The sequence below is a fragment of the Triticum dicoccoides genome, chromosome 2A, assembly GCF_002162155.2.
Source record: "Triticum dicoccoides isolate Atlit2015 ecotype Zavitan chromosome 2A, WEW_v2.0, whole genome shotgun sequence".
Classification (NCBI taxonomy): Eukaryota; Viridiplantae; Streptophyta; class Magnoliopsida; order Poales; family Poaceae; genus Triticum; species Triticum dicoccoides.
In genome coordinates, this window is record NC_041382.1 from 89,592,954 (window position 1) to 89,609,384 (window position 16,431).

At 41.8% G+C, this 16,431-nt stretch overlaps 1 protein-coding gene across 1 annotated transcript; it reads left to right on the top strand.

Moving 5' to 3' along the window:
- The first annotated feature begins 214 nt into the window (after positions 1–214).
- Positions 215–929, top strand: LOC119359057 (antifungal protein ginkbilobin-like protein). The gene has a single exon (XM_037625401.1). The coding sequence runs from the start codon at positions 299–301 to the stop codon at positions 719–721; it is 423 nt and encodes a 140-aa protein (XP_037481298.1). The 5' UTR covers positions 215–298; the 3' UTR covers positions 722–929.
- Positions 930–16,431: the final 15,502 nt, after the last annotated feature.

The following is a 16,431-nucleotide window of genomic DNA, read 5'->3' on the forward strand; positions in this document are numbered from 1 at the left end:
CGGCCGATCCAAATGAACAAAAAACAGATTAAATTCGGTTCCGTTTGAGCGTTGGAGTTGCCCTAATACGGAGGCACATGGCACATCACATGCATCGCTCACATCGTCGTGCAAGCAGACAAGCATACAAACAAGCGGACGAGCAGTCTCCGCGAAAACGACCATCGGCCGGCCGGCCTCAGCCTGTCCGTCCTATCTTCCCACTCATAGATAGCGTTGTTTCCAAAGCTCACAACGCCACCAACAAGGCAACAACCACACACCCCTACTACACCCGTTGCCCAAGATCGGAGGCGCCATGGCGTCCTCACCCAGAGCCCACCGGCTCCTCTTCCTCCCCCTCGCGCTGCTGCACCTCCTCTCCTCCTGCCCGCACACCGCCAGCGGCGCGCCCAACACGGCACCGCTCTCCGTGCTCTGCAACGGCGCGGTGTACGGCGCCGGCGACCCCTTCGCCGAGAGCCTCGCCTACGTGCTGGCCGACCTGCTGGCCGCCACGCCGCAGTCCCGCGCCCGCGACGCCTACAGCATATCCCCGTACCCGAACGCGTTCGCCTACGGCCACGCCGCGTGCCGCGCCGGCCTGTCGGGCGCGGACTGCGCGAGCTGCCTCGGCTCCGCCGTCAGCCAGATGAACGCCACCTGCGGCCACGCCGTCGGCGCGAGGGCCGTGCTCGTGGATTGCAGCGTGCGGTACGAGCAGTACGCCTTCGTGGATTAGCTACCGCCGGGACGGCCGGCGTCCTCTCCCTGTGTTGGCACGTCCGCGTAGGTGTGTGTGGTTTGGCTGGTTTGGGCTGCCGATTCGGTTTAAGATTCTACGGTGAAACATGTGGTGTTCCGTTTGGTTCTGCCCACATGTGTTCTAGTGCTTGTGTCCCAATCTGTATTGTGTTTTTTTCTTGTCAAAAAAATATTATCTCCTCCCAGCCTCTAAATATGTAAGGCAAGGCCCAAACAATTTTATGAGCCGGCTACACTAAAGGACCAACAAAGATGGGATGCAAAACAGTACGACTAAGTCACCATCCTCCCCTAACAAATGTTTGTTTTCAGAAAGAACTTAAGATCTATTCGTCAAACAACATGGTAGTACAAGAACACTAAAAGCAACATAAATTACATTTAGCTTCATAGATCACCTAGTGACGAGCCGAAGGCATGCCGTCATCATTGCCCCTCCCTCACCAAAGCCAGACAAACCTTACTGTAGTAGATAGTCAGGAATTTGTCATGCTAAGACCCCAAAGGACCAATGAAGCAGAATAGCAACCATCGCTGATAAAGAGAAGCATAGATCAAAAGGATCCAACCTGTAGACACACAAATGTAGACGAACAAATACCGAATCCATATAGATCCACTGAAGAAAAACATCGATCAAATCTCGCAAGATCCGCCGAAGACACACGTCCACACCCATCGACGACACTAGACGCACCACCAGAACAGGAACTAGGCAGCGAGAACCTTGTTTCATCTTAAGGGAGCCGACATCGCCTCCCCTTCCTGAGCAGGACATAAACCCTAAACAAACTCAAAAGAACATGTAAATACAGAATAGGAGCCCTCCCACAGGCAAGGACAGGGATCCATCGCGCCTTCATGCCCTTAGGGCCACAAGAGGCAAGGATGTTTTAAGTGCCTCCCTAGCTGTACTCATAAAATTGAACTCCTCAAACACATCCTCAAACTTTAACACATCAAATTTGAGGAGTTAAAAGAATGCAAACCTAACCGAACTCCCAAACTTAACTCCTCAAACGAACCAGACCTCATATGAAAGCCCCTCTCCCTCTTCTTCTTCTTCTTCTTCTTCTTCTTCTTCTTCTTCAAACGAACCGGCGACCACTTTTTAGGTAAGTTCTTCATGTACGTGAAATTTTGCATTTTGTAACTGTTCCCCTGTGATGTAGCTTTGCTCGTGGTCCAGTCTACATTGAGGAATGCCAACGGGTTAGGGACGATGAGGAGGAGCACCGCCATGGCAAGATACGACAAAAGGCGAAGAAATGAAGGAAAAAAATCATCACATTCTTGCTAGGATCTAACTGAAATTTTTCAGACAAAGGTTGGCGGAGCTATGAGGTGTCAGCCAGCCATCGGGGTGGTCGTCGTAGGCAAGGAACACGGCGAGGGCAGCTCCAGAGGAACGAACAAGTTAATTGTCATGAGTCGAGTCGATCTAGTCGAGTCCATACTACTCTGGCATGCAAATGGCTGAGCAACATTGAGAGGCGGTCGCGCGCGTGAGAGCAAATCTTTTGGTGAGACTTGTGTTCGCTCTCTCAAAATTGTAAGGTCACCCTCGTTTCTCCCCAATTTTTTTGATACATTAAAGATTTCAAGAGTTCACCTAGGTGGTGCTTAACTCCTCAAAAGGGAAGCTCTTGAGGAGTTATAGCCTTTAGGAGTTTAGATAGAGATGCTTTAAGGCCTATGCAAAAGGATAACGTTATGGCGATAATACTTGCATCGCGCTATAGCACTCTCTTTTAACATTTTTTTGTGTGATAACGCTTTAAGTAATGCATTTAGGTGGGGACTCTATCCCCCGTTGATTGTTAAAAAATATCAGCGGATAGGAAGCTGAGAAACCATCTCATACGACCAGACTAGATGCTCAGACATTCGCGATGCGAATAGGATGACCACAAATTCGGCTATGCACCAAAATGATAACATTTAGTTTTTTTGGGGGGAGGAGGTGGAATTTCAATCAAGATGAGATGAGCGTCATCCTTCGAAATCGATTTTGACCCTGAAAACATGCATCTCCGGTATATCCCATTTTTCACACAAAACCAATCAAGAGGTTCAGACGAGATTCATCTTCTAAAATCGACTAAAACCCAAGAACATTGGAGACGAGAAGAAAAATGTAGGTGTGACGCCCTCGTACTCCGCCGCCTGGAAAAGTCGAATTATATTCACATCGTTCAATTCCAAGAAATCCAAGAAATTGCTCCACACTATTCATTCACAAGGTTCATTTCCAAAAACCCGATCTGGGGTACTCTCGCATGATTCAGTCTGGCCCGTGTATTTGTAGGCGAAGTTTGGGCTAGAATATTCAACGCTCGCTCCGGAAAAGAAAAACACGGCCCTTCACTCAGAGGACACCTGCTAAAATAAATTTGTGTCAGAGCGATTGGGGAGATTTTTAAAATGTAAAACTATATATTTAAAAAATAAATTAAAAACTCTGATTATTTAAATATCCATGAATTAAAAAACTCTTCATGAATTTTTAATAATATTAAAACTTTAATAAAATGTATGTGCATTTTAAATATCTTGAATTAACAAATGAAATGAAAAAAGAATAAAAAATAATACTTTTTTCGAAAATACCCGGCAAAAGGCGCACTTGTATTTATTTATTTATTTTTGAGCTGAAAAGAGGAGCAACTAGTTGACGAGCGCTCCTTTGGAAGCTTCGCAACGAGGCGCGCTCTTAGCCGCCCCGCCACGCGTCGCGCTGTTGGCACTCCCTTTGTATTTTGATTTTTATTAGTTTTTCGCACGCGTTTTTGGCTTTTTAAGAAGTTTTTGGTGTTTTTTTTTGACGTTTTTGTTTTTCACCGGTTTCCTTAACTTTTAGGCCAAAAAATTTGCGCGGAAAAATATTTTTTCCCTCGAGAGGCACGGTTTTGTTTATGCGAGAGGCATGACCGTGCCTCTCGGAAATGAAAAAAAAACATGTTTTCTGTTGTTTTTTCTTCCACTAGAGGCATAATTTTGCTTCCGTGAGAAGCGCGGATTTACTTTCGCGACCGTGCCTTTCGGAAACGAAAAAAATAAAACATGTTTTATGTTTTTCTCTTTCGCGAGAGGCACGGTTTTGCTTCCGCAGGAGGCACGATTGTGCTTTTACAAGAGGCACGGCCATGCCTCTCGAAAACAAAAAACGTGTTTTCTGTTTTTTCTTCTTCCACGAGAGGCGCGGTTGTGATTTCGCGAGAGGTATGGCCGTGCCTTTTTCGGAAAGGAAAAAAAATGTGTTTTGTTTTTTTCTTCTGCGAGAGGCACGGTTTTGTTTCCGTGAGAGGCATAGTTGTGATTTCGTGAGAGGCACGGCCGTGCCTTTGGAAAAAAACCGTGCTCCCGGTTTTCCATTTTTTCGTCCGATTTTCTTTCTGAATTTTTTTTGTTAAAACCTATCAATATGGATTTTAATTTTGAAGATCTCGATGCAAAAAATCTAACAGTGAAAACGGTTCGAAATTTGAACGCACATTTTAAAAGATAAAAATATTTTGAATAAACGGATATATGAAAAAAGGTTACGGCAAGTAGCGCACATGCAACGCACCACTTATTACAGCCTGAGAAGGGGGTGATCTTTACCATAAGTACTTCTCAATTAGTAATTTCGCTGAAAAGACGCACATGTAGAAACAACGAAAAGAAATCAAGAAACCTGTTATGACATACATAATGCGAGGCACGGCCTGGGCCCAGCCCGATCTTTTCTTATTTATACAAATCGCGCGGGGTGGTCTGCGTGGCCGCGCGAGACCAACGTGGCGCGTGCCCAGCGGAAGTTTCGGCCGGCTGTCAACCCCAGAATCGTTTCCCAGATAGGAACGGGCGAAATTAACGACCTTTTCCGCACCGAGAACAAACACCAGCTAGCTACTCCACTCCGCATGGGACTTGGGCTGCATATATTACTCCTTGCGACACGGACTAGAGCTAATAACGCATGCTTCCTCCGATCCGTGAGTAAATGTATATCTAGCTTTTGTCTTAAGTCAAAAGTAAAATGCATGAACCATTTTTGAAGTTGGTGGCAAGGTCCAAAACGGTCATTAAACTCTGAAACTGATCCCATACAGTCATTAAACTTGCGAATACGAAGTCAATACGATCCTTGAACTCGTGGAACCGGTCATGGGATACGTATACGCTTTTGCGTACGTTGCCTCCACCACGTCAGTGTACGCATTTGATCGCGGGCAACCGATGCGAGGAAGTGGTGTTTTTCGACCCGCCAAGATCCTGATTCTGTGACTCATCCGCTTCCACTTGATCATATCGTGAAACAGAAGCTATCGACCCCGGGACAATGGCGGCGGCCTGATGATCGCCGACAGGTCCAACATGTGAGCTCTCCAGGCACGGCAGAGAAAAGAAGGGGCTCGCAGCTGCATCAGCCGATGGGTGCCCCGAAACGGCGGCTTGATGAGGTGGCGGCGCCGACGTATGGTTGCTCCAATGAAGACGACAATGATGAAGAAACAGAGAGCATCGTCTATACTGTTCATCTTCAGAATTTATCATGTTGCTCTAGGTGCAAGAGTTCAGTTAGATCTATGTTGCTGTTTGTGAAAAGTGCTGCTGTATTGGCAAAGGTTCAGTTATAATCTATGTGTGTAATATTCATACATGCTTGTGCAAAATTACTGTTGTACCGGCCAGAATTCAGTGCTAAAGTTCACTTCATATATGTGTTCTGTCAAAATTCAATTATGCTCTAGTACTGTACAAGCACATTGGAATATATGTATACATATCTGTTAGAAATCAGTGGAATATTGTTGGTTTCACTGTGCATGCACATTTTCAATCATACATTCAGTCATATTTGTTGGTCTCATTTGTTTGTCTCACTACACATGCATAATCTGTCAAAATGCACATACATTCAGTCATAATTTTTCGTCTCACTTTATATATTTAGTAAAATGCAGATACATGTTGGTCTCACTTCCATTAGAACAAAGGATAGTTCACAAACATTGGAACAAAGAATAGTTCACTTCCATTAGAACACAGATATTTAATTTCATTAACATAGTTGTAACATCTCAATTTTTAATTTGGATGTCAATTGTTAGGTCATCATATGCATTCATATTTCGAGCATTTTGAAATTTGTTTATTTGGACATTTTGATCCTAGAAGACCTTAAGCAACTCAAGGACCATGTGAGAGAGTTGGAGGTTTTCATAAAATTCCATTTTGCATTTTTAAAGTTGGTAATTTGGATCAAAGTGATTTTATTTGAAATTATTTTTCCAATTATTTCCAAATAAAAAATATAATGAGAGAAGATAATACGACTTCTTCAAAACAGAGCAAATAATGGAAGTTTAATTTTGAATAAGAATATATTTTAATTTGAATTTTATTTGATATTTATTCGGTTAAATTTTGCATTTTAGCCCAGAAAAATGTTCACGTGGTCCTAAATATTAGAATAGGACAGTAAAAATTATTTTTGGACTTTTAGGATTTTTATTTATTTTATTTTGGATTTTTCTCTGCAGCGAAATTATTTTAAAATTTTCTTTCGGACCGTGACTCTTATATGAAGATCACTGTGACTCTTATATGAAGTAATAGACAAGAATAAAAGATGGGCCCTTTGTAGAGGGAAGCAGATATTGTCATGTGCTTTTATGATTGGATGCACAAAATCTTAATGCAAAAGAACGTCACTTTATATTGCCACTTGTGATATGGACCTTTATTATGCAGTCTGTCGCTTTTATTTCTTCCACATCACAAGATCGTATAAAGCTTATTTTCTCCGCACTAATAAATCATACATATTTAGAGAGCATTTTTTATTGCTTGCAACGATGACAACTTACTTGAAGGATCTTACTCAATCTATAGGTAGATATGGTGGACTCTCATGGCAAGACTGGTTTTAGGGATATTTGGAAGCACAAGTAGTATCTCTACTTGGTGCAAAGAAATTGGCTAGCAAGAGAGGGAAAGGCAAGCTCAACATGTTGGATGATCCATGGCAATATAATTTATTCCAGATGTAAGAAAACATAACTCATTACGTTGTCTTCCTTGTCCAACATCAACTCTTTAGCAAGTCATATTTTAATAAATGCTCACAATCATAAAAGATGTCCAAGATAGTATATTTATATACGAAAACCTCTCTTTCTTTATTACTTTCTATTAATTGCAACGATGACCAAAACTATGTTTGTTAACTCTCAACAATTTTTATTCATCATACTCTTTATATGTGAGCTCATTACTCTCCATAAGATCCACATGGTCCCTTTATTTCTTTTTATTTCTTCTCTTTTATTCTATTCCCTCAAAATCATAGCAAAATAATCAAGCCCTTGACTCAACACTAATCTTTATTATATATAGCTCGCGGACACGATTATATAGAAGGATCATAAATCAAAACTCACAACTAGATCATACTAAAACTTTATTCTACTAGATCAAGATATTACCAAAAGGATCGAACTAAAAAAACGGTAAAGATAAAAGTGATGGTGATACGATACCGGGGCACTCCCCCAAGCTTGGCAGTTGCCAAGGGGAGTGCCCATACCCATGTGCTTATGTCTCCTTCGTCGGATATGGTGACACGATATTCTTGGCGATGATGCCCTTCAAGATACGGTTCTCTTCCTCAAGCTTATTGACTTGCTGCTTGAGGCCCATTATTTCCTTACGGAGCTTGCCCGTGACGGCTAAAGCTCGTTTCACCCAAGGATGTTGCATAGCTGCGGGAAAACAAATAACACTCTTTTTCATATTTTCATAAGAAAGAAATCTAACGTTGGAAGGGATGACTGAGTTTGGAATAGCCGAGCTCTGTAGTTCCCCCATCGTGAATCCGGCTCGGAAACGAGAAGTAACTTCTTGATCCTCCTCCATGGCATCTATCCTTTTCAAGTCGGCCTCCATCTCCTCCTCCGTTGATGGCCCAAAGTGGCTAGCATCAATATTTTCTCTTGGTCCCGGTGTCGGATGAGACACCCGGCTCTCCCCGACTGACTCTTGAGAAGACATCTTGTCCTAAATCTACAGCAGAAATAGCCTGAAACAAAGACAGAGTGAAAGATCGTGGATGTCGCCTAGAGGGGGGGTGAAAAGGCGTTTTAAAATAATTACGGTTTAGGCTTGAACAAATGCGGAATAAACCTAGCAGTTAATTTGTCAAGCACAAAACCTAAAACAACTAGGCTCACCTATGTGCACCAACAACTTATGCTAATCAAGATAAGCAACTATGTGATAGCAAGATATATGACAAGAAACAATATGGCTATCACAAAGTAAAGTGCATAAGTAAAGAGCTCGGGTAAGAGATAACCGAGGCACGCGGAGACGACGATGTATCCCGAAGTTCACACCCTTGCGGATGCTAATCTCCGTTTGGAGCGGTGTGGAGGCACAATGTCCCCAAGAAGCCACTAGGGCCATCGTAATCTCCTCACGCCCTTGCATAATGCAAGATGCCGTGATTCCACTAAGGGACCCTTGAGGGCGGTCACCGAACTCGTACAAATGGCAACCCTTGGGGGCGGTCACCGAACCCGTACACTTTGGCAACCCTTGGGGGCGGTCACCGGTACCCGTCAAATTGCTCGGGGCGATCTCCATAACCTAATTGGAGACCTCGACGCTTGCCCGGAACTTTACACCACAATGATTGAGCTCGAACAACACCAACCGTCTAGGGCACCAAGGCACCCAAGAGGAACAAGCTCTAGGGTGCCCAAACACCCAAGAGTAATAAGCTTCTCAAACTTCACTTCCACGTATCACTATGGAGAACTCAAACCGATGCACCAAATGCAATGGCAAGGGCACACGGAGTGCCCAAGTCCTTCTCTCTCAAATCCCACCGGAGCAACTAATGCTAGGGAGGGAAATGAGAGGAAGAACAAGACGGAGAACACCAAGAACTCCAAGATCTAGATCCAAGGGGTTCCCCTCACATAGAGGAGAAAGTGATTGGTGGAAATGTGGATCTAGATCTCCTCTCTCTTTTCCCTCAAAAACTAGCAAGAATCCATGGAGGGAGTGAGAGTTAGCAAGCTCAAAGAAGGTCAACAATGGGGGCAAAAACAAGCTCAAGAGATAGGGAACCATTGGGGAAGAAGACCCCCTTAAATAGGTCCCCACGAATCTGCCTGTTATGTACAGAACAACATAGGAGCGGTACAACCTCTATGAGCACCGGTACAACCGGTAACAGGCAATAAGCGGTACAACCGGCCCACAACCGCCCAACAACCGCACGACAACATAGGCCAATCCGGTGGTAGAGCGGTACATGACCGGTACAACCTCCAGACCAATTCTGGAGCGGTACAACCGCTCCAAACACCGGTTGTACCGGTCAAGCGGTACAACCTCTCCATGGAGCGGTACAACCTCTCTGTGTAAAACAGGCAATATCAAAACAGCCACAACTTTCGCATACGAGCTCCGAATTCAACGAAACCAAGTTTGTTGGAAAGCTAATGACAAGGGCTAACACAATCTTGAGAGAAATATCAATAAGAAGAAAATGAGAAAAGGACCATAATAAAATGGTGAGAACCCTTCCTCGGATAAGACCGGTAAAACCTCCAACACCGAAAACATCATAGAAGATGCATGCGAACTCCGTTTTCGATGAACTCAAGCTTGTAATAAAGATGACCATAAGCTCTAAGACTCACAAATGGAACCAAACAAGAACCAAGAAAGATGATGCAAGGATGCAATGGTTTGAGCTCTCGACTAATGATACGATCAAGCTACTCCCTAGAGAGCCCCCCTTGATAGTACGGCAATCGATCCTACAACCCGGTCTCCCAACTACCACTATGAGACCGGTAAAATAGAAAACCTATCAAGGGCAAACCTTTGCCTTGCACATAGTCCACTTAGCTAGATGATGACGATCTTTACTTCCTCAAGTTGGACCACCTTTCTTGATTGTGTTGGCTCGATGAAGACTAGTTGATTGCTCCCCCATACTCCACTATGGGTGAGCCACTCTTTGGCACATCTTCACAATTCCATTGACACCACAATGGACAGCAAGCTTCAAGCTTGATTGCTCCCCCATAATCCATTATGGGTGAGCCACTCTTCGAGTTGCTCCACTTGAACTTGCACACTGCAAACTTGATGACGATCACCACTTGATGTCATCCTCCATGGGTTGTATGAGATCTTCCTCTTGACGCAAGACCATGGAAACATACCTAACCCCACAAAGAACTCTCACGTAGACCATGGGTTAGTACACAAAGCGTAATGGACAATGCTTACCGTACCATGGGATCACTTGATCCCTCTCGGTACTTCTTCTACGCTTTGTGAGTTGATAAACTTGATTCACTCTTGACTTAGTCTTGATCAACATTGAATCTTTCCAACTCTCATTTGGATGATGTCTTGAAGGTAACCATGAATGATCACACAATCTTCTTCTTCAAGACATGCTTGCAATAAGATCAACTCACACATGACCAATCTTTGGATAATTCCTTGAAAAGCACTTTGGCCATCTCAACTCACACATGACCAATCTTTGGATAATTCCTTGAAAAGCACTTTGGCTATCTCATAAACTCCTTGAAACCAACACATGGACTTCAAGACAATCCTATGAACAAATCCTTCAAATATAACTCAAGGCAACCATTAGTCCATAGAGATTGTCAACAATTACCAAAACCACACATGGGGGCACGGCATGTCCTTTCAATCTCCCCCATTTTGGTAATTGATGACAATCATTTTCAAGAGAGTTTATATAAGGAATTATTTATCACCATGCAATGCAACAACCAATAATGCATGTGTATGAGATGCAAATGCTTAGGTACGAAACCAAAGCAAGAAGAAAAAAAACTCTCTAAACTTATCCACAAAACTCTCTGAAACTTCTCCCCCATTGGCATCGATTGCCAAAATGGGCGAAAAGCTTAGAAGGCCAATATAAATTGTGTTCCTCCATAAGTTGTGTATTTCTCAACAAGAGAGTGGAATGCAATACACATATACAACGGTAATACTTGGAGGAAGACCAACTATATTGAGGCACCAAGATTGCTAAAGGAAGATATGCCATAAAGACATAACCGAGAGAGACACAAGCAATCAAGCAACCAAAAGATACCAATTGAAGCAAGTTGTCAAAAGATACCAATTGAACCAACTAGACCAAAGATCCTACGAGCCACGTGAATAAAGGATATTATGATATGAGCAAAGGAGTGTTCTAACGAAACTAGAGAAGCTCCCCACGATTTGTGCACACATAAGAATATTTGTATTTGGATACAAAGTACACAAAATAGGATCATAGCTCCCCCAAAATCAATAGAAACTTACAAAAAGTGCAAGTGAGCATATAGGAAACAAAGCCTAGTACTTGCAACACACACATGGTTGAGCAACAAGTAATAAAAGAGGCAACTTAAGAATGGGCTCAACCGAAATGATGTGTGTGAGTCAAGGCAATGCACTTGAGAAGACTAAAGTACGGATGAGCATTAGGCATCAATAAAGTCTTGAAAGAATGAGGCACACGGTGCAAGGCCTATAATTCCCACACACAACTAGCAAATGGGTTCACAAGCTTACTAATAAGCATATTAAGAACCTATGCTTGTGACAACCCGTGGTGAAGATAGAAGATGAAAGCCTCATCAAGACGAGGGATACCAATTAAGATGGCAAAAGCCTTGTAAAGATAAGCATGAGGAAAATAATCTTCACCACACACAAGAGTGCATCAAGATGCAACGATAGAAGACACGCACTCAAGGCAAAAGCTTTCACGAAGCCACCAAAGAAATAACATAAGAAAGACAAGGTGGACGTGAAAGAACGGATATCAACTAGATATGCAACTTATCTCAAGTGTATAAGATTCTAGGTAGACGAAATCATGATGATATATATCTACAAAGAAGGATGTACACCCGAAATAGTTACAACACGAGGAACAAGATATCCAAAGGGAGGTCATACATATACCAATAAGATATTTTCTTGGAAGCATAGCACATGGCTAGATATGGTCTTATTGTATATAAATGAATTCCTACCACACACCCATCAAAGACATCACAACTAGCAACAAGAGATCATTGTTGGGATGCTTTGAGAAAGGGAACAAGTATCACAAGAATGAATGAATAACATGCCATGATACAACCTACACAAGGTTGATGCAAGAAATGTGTGCATGAAGAATATGAAGATACTTGTTACCGAGTTAACATTGGAAGGATGTAGTAGATACCAATTGAAGGTAGATAGTAGTTCATTGATCATCCTAGCTCGACTCCAATAAGCACATGATGACAACACCTTCCTTGTGAGTGAGCCGAGCATCCAATGTATCTCCAATTGTTCCTAGAACAACAACACAAACAAAATAGTACCCAAACTCATTGGGACCAAAGAGTTAGAGAACCAACAATACATAGGACAAACTCCACATAAAAATGTGCATATAGATACGAAAATGAATTTCATGCACATCTCATCCAATTTGAGACTTGGTGGAGTTTCCCCTATATATTGGGTCAAAGAAAGAAAGCATGCCAAAGATACTACACGAAGTTAATATGCACGCTCAAGACTTTCAAGAACCGATACCAAATAACAAAGAAAAACCAAGTGAAGAAAAGATACCAAATGAATAAATCATCACTTGGAGGATATCAATAAAAGATACATCAAGGAATGAGATATCCATTGATACCCACTAAATAAAGGATATCAAACCCCCAAAAGAGAGGATGGTTCCAAACAAACCAAGCTATCTACAAAGTTTCATGATGGCACAAAGTACCAAAACGAAAATGGCTTGCCTTCCACCAACACACGCTTGATAAGGATCGCAAGATGAGTGTTTTAGAGAAAATAGGATAGCTCCCCCACGACTAGTGCATTATAGAGAATTTGCATTTGAATACAAAATGCACAAGGTGGGATCACCACTTTCACTATATCTAGAAAACACTAGACAAGATCAAGAAATAAACAAGATCCACAAGTGGTATGGAAGACAAAGGGAGTTGATACAATCCTTGGCAAGAGAAAGGCAAATAAAGGCACAAGCCAATGTAAAGACGATCAATAAATTCTATCACAAAAGTGAGTACCAATTGTCAAAAGACAAGAAGTAAACGGAAATAATTCCCGATGGTAGATAGCAAGGATATCCGACATCATCTTCACACCAAACAAAAAGCAAATTGCAACTTGTAGAGCTAACATGCCACCTAGGAACAAGATAATTAACAATATCAACTCTAGGTGACAATATCTCAAATGTACACGTTTTCTAGACTAGTAATATACACATAGCATATTACTCCCCCATAATGTGATACCAATTAAAGATAGACAAGAGTCAATTAAAGGATCCAACAAGAGATAATTAATGGACTATTTAGAATGTGAATTTCTCATGAGAAGACATACCACATAGTGACTAGATAATCTTGAAATATCAATACTAGATGGTATTACTCATGTACACACATTTATAGGATTGTGAGGTGCACAAAGCACATCACTCCCCCATAATGGGATATTCCATTAATCTCTCATAATAGCCTACTAAGTAAGAAATAAACAAGATGCAAAAGGCTCAACGCATGACACACACGTACATGATGTGCAAACCAACACACACATACTTGATTGCTCAAGATAATCAAGTTGGAAGCACAACATATACAAACACATGCAAGGAACAAAACCAAAACATGCAAGGGGGAAAGTAACTTTCAATGTAAGCAATTGAGGTACAAGTTACCGCAAGGAGGCACATTGGATATAAGATATAATCTTGATGATTCAATTGACTTGGCTTGAGACAATAAGAATGATGAAGTCCCCTTAATTCTTCATAATGTAGCCAAGTCTCCAATGACATCCATCAACACCTATTGATCAAGTATGAGCTAGTTGGTCCCCAACCAAGTTGGGTCCTAAGAGGTTAGTCACAATAGGCTTGACTACCCAAATGGTTCTTTTCTTGACACCACTTTGAGTACCAACAAATTTGGCAAACACATTGTCGACCTTATCATTCCCAAGAGAATAGATATCATCAATTAGAATAGGGTTGGATAAGGTACCATTCGTGCATGAAGAAGCGACATGACCTTTTTCACGACATAGGTAGCAACGTCTACTCTTCACTTTCTTCTCACTTGATTTCTCAACTTGAGAAGCATTAGCTCGAGTCTTCTTGGGAAGAGGCCTTTCTTCAACTTAAGGTTGAGCATGAGAATGCACTTGTAGCCGCTTCCCTTGTTGCTTGTCACTAATGGCCTTCTTCTTCAATAGGCAAGATCTAACATGTTGCCCTTCAATTTTGCACTTAAAGCAAATAATCATGGCCAAATTCTTGACGTGTTCTTGGCCCTTCTTCTTGTTGGAGTTGAATCCAAGTCCACCTTTGTCATTGGGGGATTTTTGCACACTCAAGATATTGTTGAGTGTGGATTTCCCTTCATAACACTTTTCCAAGTCTTTCTTCAAAGAAGTGACTTGGGCCTTGAGCTCTTTGATTTCCTCTACATGGTTAGTCTCAACACAAGTACTAGAGGAAGTATAAGCTTCATCATTGGAGCAACAAGGCAAGCAAAGCAATTCATCACAGGATGTACCAATGTTATGCATAGACGAATTACGAGGACTAGCACAAGGCAATATAGCATTTTGACTAAAAGTAGTGCTAATGTCCACATGAGGCTCACTAGATGTTACCTTAGAAATCATAGCCTCATGAGCTATTTTTAGCACATTATGGGATACAAGAAGATCATCATGAGAGCTAGAAAGCTTTTCATGACTTTCTTCCAATTTCCCATAATTGCTAGATAGCAACTAATGTTGAGCCCTTAGCTCAACATTCTCCTTTAAAATGGATGCTTCACAAGAAATAGAGTTAGTAGCACAAGCATCATCATTAACGACAAGAGGAGAAGGCAACTTGGCAAGCTCTTTTAAATAAGAAGCTTCAAGTTGAGCATGAGACTCGGTGAGTTTGATGAGCTCACCCTTGATGACCCTTGAGCCATTTTCGAGGTGCTCAAAATCCTCAAGGAGTCCAGCATGAGCAACTTCAAGCTTAGCATTTTTAGTTTCAAAAACATTGGCCACCTCAAGAGCTCTATCATGAGATTCCTTCACTCTAGATAACTCTAGAGCAAAAGTCTCCTCAAGAGATTCCTTGGTGGTTTGTTCAAGTTCAAGAGCTTGAGAGAGGTCTGCAATCTCATTAGCGTAATCACGCTCATGACCTTCCATTTTATCAATGGTGAACTCATGCTCCTCAAGACGAGATTCCAACTCATCAATATATTTCTTGCCCTCAATAGCAATAGACATGATTTCCATGAAGTTGGAACGAGCAATTTTATTCTTAAGAAGAGCTTTAAAAATTATTTCCCCCTTAACTTTTAAGGAGGCAACATCATCATTCTCTTCATCATAATCAACATCATCATCACTCTTGCCATCATCAATATTATCACAAGATATATTGGGATTCAAAGTGGGAGATACCTTTGAAGCCTTGGCCATAAGGCAAAAAGCAACCGATGATGATGTAGGATCCCTTGAAGCACCGTTCAAGACCACATCTTGTTCCATGGAGTGTTGGGTTTTCTCTACATTGTTAGCACAACAACTCGAGGAAATAGATACATTTTTATCATGGCAACAAGACATAGCAAGCATATCATCATGAGATTTGAGCAAGCAATTTCTACAAGATATGCAAGAACTTTTAACACAAGCATGTGAAACATTTAGAGTGCTCGAAGTGTTAAAGTCCAAAGAAGGAGCATTGCAATAAGATAGTGATGAAGGATCATCCACAATAAGCATATTATCATCATTGCAATGACCAACACTACTCACCATATCATTACCTTGTGGCAAACCACATGTAGGTGAAGTAGAAGAAGTTGAGAAGACTATACGACCGGAGGTGGAGGGAGAACAATCATCCCCACAAATCTTGGACACACCATATTTTTCTTGAAGCTTCGTCCACAACTCATGAGCATCCCGGAACGGCATGAGTTGAAATATAACTACATTGCTCAAAGCATCGAAAAGCACATTAGAAGCTTGAGCATTGAGATAAGAGTTTTTCTCATCCTCTAAAGATAATCTTTGGGGATCCTTTGGAGGAGAAAACCCATATCTACAGTTCGCTCTAAATTTGGGTCCATGACCCTAAAGAGATTAAGCATGCGAATTACCCAAACATCAAAATTTGTGCCATCGAAACTAAGAGTGTCAGAGAATCCTAAGCCCCTAGTCGACATCCTTACTCTCTAGGCGGTTAAGCCCAATAAAGAGAGACGAGGCTCTGATACCAATTGAAAGATCGTGGATGTCGCCTAGAGGGGGGGTGAAAAGGCGTTTTAAAATAATTACGATTTAGGCTTGAACAAATGCGGAATAAACCTAGCAGTTAATTTGTCAAGCACAAAACCTAAAACAACTAGGCTCACCTATGTGCACCAACAACTTATGCTAATCAAGATAAGCAACTATGTGATAGCAAGATATATGACAAGAAACAATATGGCTATCACAAAGTAAAGTGCATAAGTAAAGAGCTCGGGTAAGAGATAACTGAGGCACGCGGAGACGATGATGTATCCTAAA